The sequence below is a fragment of the Neopelma chrysocephalum genome, unplaced genomic scaffold (assembly GCF_003984885.1).
Source record: "Neopelma chrysocephalum unplaced genomic scaffold, ASM398488v2 Primary Assembly neopelma1_96623, whole genome shotgun sequence".
Taxonomy (NCBI): domain Eukaryota; kingdom Metazoa; phylum Chordata; class Aves; order Passeriformes; family Pipridae; genus Neopelma; species Neopelma chrysocephalum.
The window spans coordinates 1618-8866 of record NW_020925268.1 but is presented as its reverse complement, the minus strand read 5'-3'; the positions used below and the strand labels follow the sequence as shown (position 1 = coordinate 8866).

Genomic DNA, 7249 nt, shown 5'->3' with positions numbered 1-7249 from the left:
AGCCTGCAGAGAGCTCAGGGCTGGGATCCTGCAGCTCCCTTGAGGGAATCAGAGCTCAGGGCTGGGATCCTGCAGCTCCCTGAGGGAATCGGAGCTCAGGGCTGGGATTCTGCAGCTCCCTGAGGGAATCCTGCACTCCTTGCTGAGTCCTTCAAGGATTCACAGCCCCGAGTTCCTAAGGATGGTACAGAAATGAGCTATAGCCCAATCTTGGCTGGGATAGAAATGAGTTAAAGCCCAATCTTGTCTGGGACAGAAATGAGCTGCAGCCCAATCTTGGCTGGGATAAAAATGAGCTGCAGCCCAATCTGGGCTGGGATAGAAATGAGTTAAAGCCCAATCTTGGCTGGTGTAGAAATGAGCTGTAGCCCAATTTTGGCTGGGATAAAAATGAGCTGCAGCCCAATCTTGGCTCTGGTGGCAGGGGAAGCTCAGTTTGAAGCTCCCTGTGAGAGGGGGTTCTACAAACCCCGCCCTTCCACTGAATTCCCAAAGTTCCATCAGTCCTGTCCTGCCACTGGGCTGCTTTAAAATGATCCTGGAGCAGCCCCAGGGGAGCCCTCCTTGGGGTCTGCAGGTGGGATAATCCTGGTGGGGTTGTCGGGGTGTCTGTGCAGGGCCAGGGGTGTGACCTGGATGATCCTGGTGGGTTCCTCTCAGCTCAGAACACCCTGTGACTCCAAGTTCCTGTGTTTCAGAGCCAGCTCCAGTGTTCCTGTGTTTCAGAGCCAGCTCCAGTGCAGCACCATGTCCTACCCCAGGCAGATCTGCAGCTCCTCTCCCTGCTGGGTGTCCTGCCCTCAGCCCGTGGCCGACGCCTGGAACGAGCCCTGTGTCACCTCCTGTGGGGACTCCCGGGCTGTGATTTACCCCCCTCCCGTGGTCATCACCTTCCCCGGGCCCATCCTGAGCTCCTGCCCCCAGGAGAGCGTGGTGGGATCCTCAGCACCAGCTGCCCTGGGAGCCTCCCTCGGCTCTGGGGGATCTTACAGCAGCTCCAGAGGCTCCTTTTGTTATGGAAGCAGGTTCTCGTCCCCCTATTGCTCCCCCAGGGTCGGTGGGTACAGGTTCAGGAGGTGGGAGCCCTCCCAGAGCCAGCAGGAGTTCTCTTTCTCCAGGAGCAGCCAGGATGCTGAATGCAAGATCCAATCCCAAGAGTAAAATGGCTTTTTAAAACGCTGCCATAAAAGGCCACTTGATTGTGTTTGTGCCACTCGATGGTGTTTGTGCTTGTACCCACTGCTGTGCCTCCTTTCTTAGCTCTAAATGTGTTCTTCTGGTCCTCTCACGGTCCAAATTTCAAATGCATCCACATTCCTCCCACATCCCAACCAATATCATCACCCAGGGAGCAAAAGGGAGAAGTTTGTACCCTGTGATTTCTCTCACTTGAAGCTGACCCTTGGTGTCCACCAGGAGTTGTGAGAACTGGACTGCAGGGGGAAGCCAACCCTTGGAGGAGAAGGGAAGAACACACTGCCTGGAATGAAGCTTCCTGGACCCAGAGGCCAACTGTGTCAAAGCCTCGAAGCCTCATTTTCTGCACGATCCCCTTTTGCTTTTGTCACCTTTGTCACCCATTAATAAATCAGACTGCATCATAATCTGAGTGTTCTGGCTTTACTTTCTGCCTGTTTTGGGGAAATAACACAACTGAGGGACTCTCCTGGGCGCAGGGTTGGTGTTCCCACCCTATTTAACCCTGAAGTGAGAGGGGAGTGAGGACCCCAACTGATCAAAGCCAGGCTTCCTCTCAGCCCCCTGCTCCAGCAATGAGCTTTGCCAGGTTCCATTCCTGCTTTAAACCTTGTGCTGCACCGTTTTTCACTGCTAGAAAACCACTGGAGACAAAATATTCCAACCTGACCCTCCCCTGGCACAGCTGGAGGGTGGAGGTAGCACTGGAGGTGCCCACAGAGAGGAACAATCCCTGCCCTCATTAAACCACTTCCTCATTAAACCCCCGTGCACCAAACCCCAGAGCTTTCCTGTGGTTTTTGTCCTCCTTTTCTGGGGTTTTTACCACTCAACTTCTGCAGTGAAACACAACAGTGGTTGTTTCCCTCCAGCACCAGAGCTTGGAAGGTGACCAGGTCCCTGGAGCAGGAGGAAATGTGACGACAGAAATTCGTGTCATGATGGATGAACACGTTTTGTAACCTTTCCATCCGAGTTGGATGTTTCCTCCAGGACAGGTGTGGCTCTTGGCCACATGCTCACAAAGAAAGTCAAACCTGGCAGCTCTGAAGGTCTTCCCTGTGTCTCAACACTTGCCCGAGGCTCCAGTTTAATTATATCCCCAAACATTGATTTTATGATGCTTTTCATTGGTTAAAAGTAGCCCTGGGGTCCAGGGGTAGAATTTTCCTTTGAGCAGACAGCAGGAATTTTCACCTGAATGGCAAATCTTTGCCGAAATTCTGGAAGTTCTTTGAACTTTTCCCATCTAAACCCTTGGCAGCTCCACTTAAATCAAAGAATAGTTATTAAGTGTTCCCTGCACAGCAACACGTTCTCCCTCGGGAGGGTGGGGAGGCCCTGGCACAGGTTTTTCCATGGATCCCATCCCTGGAGAGGAGCAATAACCGAACCTACAGTGTCTCATCCTGACCCGCAGAGGTCACTGCACCCTCTCTTGTCCTCCCGTGCTCGGGTTTGTATCCTGGTACAAAGGGATTGAACCGTTGGAACAGTTGGAGGAGCTTCATTAGTTTCAGGTGTTTCTAATTAAAGGCTTGATCAGACTCACCTGAAAAAACGATTTTTTTTTTAAGCTCTTTCTCCCCTTTAACTTAGAAAACAATAATTTAGTAAACCATGTCTGGAATCCTTTGGGGATTTTTGGAAGTGTTTGGAAGTTGTTTGGAGCTGGTTTTTGAGCAGCCTGGTCTAGTGAAGGATCAGGCCCGTGGCAGAGGGGTTGGACTAGATGGACTTTGGAGGCCCTTTCCAATCCAAACCATTCCTCGACTCCATAATTCCCTGACCTGTAAAATAACCCACGTCCTGTGTACTCTGCCCGTCCCATGCATCACCCTCCACCCAAAATCAGAACTCACCAAAAATCAGAACTCCCTGAAAACATGTCAATTTGACCAATAATCTCATTTTCAGAGGCTGTTTGGGAAGGCCCCACTGAAATCATGTTTAAATAACAGGAGTTAAGACACTGTTGGTCCAGGAATGATTTGGGACAAGGTGGAGATGGGTCAAAGGTTGGACCTGATGATCTTGAAGGGTTTTTCCAGCCTCAGTGATTCTGGGATTCTGTCATTTCAAACCTTTGATATCTTCAAAGGATGGAAAGCTGCTACTCAGGAGTTTCACCCCAGGAAGGTTTTCACACCCTGTAAAATCAGTGCTGAAGGGTTTTGGGGTTCCACTGCCCGGGGAGCACCTCGGTCCTGACTTTTGGGAGGGTCCCACCCGGGACAGGCTGTGGCTGAAGGGAAGAAGGGGAAAACCAGAGGCTGCCGTGTGATGCAACAAGTTTTAATGAGCAAGAAATGCCTGTTTGCAAAGCAAGAGCACGAAAAACCCCTTCCAGACAATTCCAGGGCACGATCAACAAATGTCCTGCTCTGAGACATCCCCGTCCTCAGCCCGCTCCTTCTGGCTGTTGTGCAGCTGCTGCTGAAGATGCTGTGGGTGGTGTCCACAGGAAATAAGCGCCCCAGGATGGTTCAAAAAATCAGGAAGGCTGGAACAGGCAACAACAGCAACAAGGAGACGCCGAGGGGCGGCCAAAGAGCAGGAGGGAGACGAGAAAGGCGAAGGGGCGGGAGCTCCGCGGCGGGGCTGCGGGAAAAGGCCGAGCCCTCGCCCTCATTGCTCTGGTTTGGGGTCATCAGTGGGGCTCCGGGGGCTCAGCAGGGCCCGCAGACGTTGCGGAGGACGCGGCTGAAGCGGCGGGACGAGAAGGGGCCGCAGGAGCTGCTGCCCAGCGCGGCCAGAGCCGGGCTCCCGTATCCGTACTGGGACCCGTATCCATACTGGGCTCCGTATCCCAGGGAGCCCCCGTAGAGCCCCCCCAGCCCCAGGGAGCCCCCGAAGGCGGGTGCCCCCGAGGATCCCACCACGGCTTGCTGGGGGAAGGAGCTGAGGATGGGCCCGGGGAAGGTGACCACCACGGGGGGCGGCTGGATGAGCGCGGTGGAGTCGGGGCACTGCCGCACGCACGGCTCGTTGCAGCTGTTGGCCACGGGCTGGGGGCAGGAGATGCTCGGGGTGGTGGGGCACAGGTCGTAGCAGGACATTTTTCTCTGCTTGGAGGGAGGTGATGCTGCAACAGAGAGAGAAGGAGACGCTCAAAAACCAGGCACGGGGTGGAAGGAAACGACAGATCGAGGTTCGGGGTTGGGTCGTTGGGGAAACCAGCCCGGGGGGCAAAGCTGGGGAATGTCGTGGCAGTTTTGGTCACTGCAATGGAAGGATGGGCTGGAGGTGCTGGAGAGGGTCCAAAGGAGGCAGCAGAGGTGGGGAAGGGCCTCGAGGGGCAGCTGAGGGCACTGGGGGTGCTCAGGCTGAGGGGAGACCTCAGTGCAGCTCCAATTCCTGGGCAGGGACAGACCCTGAGCTCTGCTCTGGAGGGACCAGGGACAGCACCCAGGGAAGGGCTGGAGCTGTGTCAGGGCAGGGTCAGGTTGGATCTCGGGGTTTAAAACAAGCTCTTTCTTCAGGTGGGTCATTAAAGAATTCAGGATATGGCCAAGTCTCCCTAATTCAGTGAAGTGGGGCAGGAGAATTCTGCATTTTAAAGCTTATTCCATCCTGCATTTTCAGTCTCCTGCCAGGACAAGAATATGAATTACAGGGAAACAATGTGAAATATAACAGTATTATATGCTGTTTAAAATATTATTTAAAATAAATGCCTCAGCCCCTGATCTTGGCTCCTAAAGCCTCGCAATAAAATAACTTGCCAAGATGCTCCAAAAATAAGATTAAAAAATAAATTAAGGAAGAAGAAATAAAGGAAAAACTTCATCCTAAACCCAGTAATGCAAGGCTAGTGAACAGCATCCTAAGCTCCAGGATTAAAAATAATAAAACAAAGGCATTGTAGCACTGAGAAAGAAATGAAGTGGCATCAGACTTACCCGAGATGCAGGAGAGAGGCAGGAGAGTGAGATGGAACAACCCTGGGTAGCTGCTGCTTTTATACAGCCCTGGAGATGGCCTGGGGGGGCTGAGCCACAGCCCAACTCCCCGAGTGATGAAACCCTCCTTGCTTTGCAAAATCACCGAAATCTCTGCCTGGCCCAGCCTGCACATTCCTGATTCCCTTTCATCTGGGAGCCCAAAGGACCAGTTTCACTGCTGGGACCCTCCCACCCAGCTCGTTGCAGCAGGAATTAAACTCCTTCCAGTTAGTTAACACTTCCCTCATTACCTTCCCCTAATGATTTTAATGGCACTGGAACCTGCTGTCGTGGACATGTTTGGGGTTGATGCTTCGGATCTCGCCCTGATCTCATCTGCTCACACATTTTGCAATGAAATGCTCACTGAGGTGGAAAAACCTCCTGATCCCTCTCACAGCCACAAACCTGGGGGGTTTTGGCAATCGTGGGTTTTGGTTTAGAAATTCTGAATTGTCTTTATTGCAGAAAAACATATTTTACTCCCTGAATCTGTTTAAACCAAAGGATGATGTTTTCTCTGCAGGGATATCAGTATTTCTTTTTTTTTCCAGAATCACTGAGGTTGGAAAAGCCCTCCAGGATCATCCAGTCCCCCCTGTGCCCCATCCCCACCTTGTCCCCCAGCCCAGAGCACACAGTGCCACATCCAGTCCTTCCCTGGGCACCTCCAGGTCTGGGGACTCCCTCACCTCCCTGGGCAGCCCCTGCCAAGGCCTGAACACCTTTTCCAGGAGGGAATTCCTCCTGCTGCAAAAGCAAACATGAATGGATCCTCACAACTCCGTGCTGGAATTGCACAGCCCCAAAGGAGGACCTGGAATCACAGAACCATGGAATGCTTGGGGTTGGAAGGACCTTTAGGGTCATCCCACTGCACCTTCCACCAGCCCAGGGTGCTCCAACCTGGCCTTGGACACTTCCAGGGATGGGGCAGCCACGGCTTCTCTGGGAATTCCATTCCAGTCCCTCCCCACCCTCAGAGGGGAGAATTCCTGCCCAAAATCCCCCCTAAATTTCCCCTCTGTCAGTGTGAACCCATCCCTTTGTCCTGTCAGCCCAGCTCCTGATGAACATCCCTCTCCCCGTGTTCCCTGCAGCCCCCTCAGACCCCGGGAGCTGCTCTGGGGTCTCCACCCAACCTTCTCCCCTCCACACAGAAAGGTGAAACGGGAAAATTCCTCAGTTTTTCCAAGAGATGAAACATTTTTGTCCCCCCCTGGGAATTCTCAGCCTTGCCCAGTCCCTGGTGGGGAGAGACAGGAGTTCCTGCAGGACAGTTCAGCCCCTCTGGGGTGCTGACCCTGCCAGAATTGGCATCACACCCAGAACAGCCCAATTCTGCTGTCGTTGGCTGTGGGGAATCACGACCAGCTCAGCTGAAAGCCCAGCCTGGAAACAGGGAGGGTCTCCTCAGACCTGTCCCACCCTGATTTCCAGGCTCCCAAGGTCTGGGTCCCACCCCAGAAACCCTCATTTACCCGTGGGCTGGTTGGTTGTTGAATAAACACGTTTATTTACCACGATTCCTAAATAAATTTCTGAATTATTTTCTAAATAAACACATTTCTACCACTTAAATGAGGAGGTTCCTTTTTCCCAGACCTGGAGGTGTCCCCAGGGGATGACAGGAAGGACAATACTCACAGTGAGTGTCCAAATACTCTTTGTGTGTGTTTTTAAGCACTTCCCAAAACCCTCCTTAATAATTTACACATGAAGTGGGGTGTCATTATTGTCATATAAATATGTGGTTGGGTTCAAACAGCCCAACATTTTGAAATGTGGTTATTAAGCTGTGAACTCTTCCTGTTCCCTTCACCAGCCTGTGGTTCCAAACCTCAAGATTTCAGTTGATTTTCCTGTGTAATTGAAGTTTTCATTTATTTTTGTAGGTTCCTGTAGAAGCTCCTTTAGTGCTGAGATACTAATTCATGTTTTCTCTGTAGCACAAAGATACTGAGATCTGCCTGAACATTTGAGAGACAAAACATGGATCTGGATGCTTTAAAAAATACTTTGCAGTGTATCTTTTGATTTTTCCTCTGAGAAGTGCACGATGGTCTTGTCCAGCTTTGAATTCCAGCTTCATATAAAAGCTGCTGATT

General features: G+C 52.0%; 1 protein-coding gene across 1 annotated transcript; it reads right to left on the bottom strand.

Annotated features, from left to right (window-relative positions):
- Positions 1-2695: 2695 nt before the first annotated feature.
- LOC113981517 (scale keratin-like) lies at positions 2696-4297 on the bottom strand. Its single transcript, XM_027708918.1, has one exon. The coding sequence runs from the start codon at positions 4254-4256 to the stop codon at positions 3867-3869; it is 390 nt and encodes a 129-aa protein (XP_027564719.1). The 5' UTR covers positions 4257-4297; the 3' UTR covers positions 2696-3866.
- Between the last annotated feature and the right edge of the window lie 2952 nt (positions 4298-7249).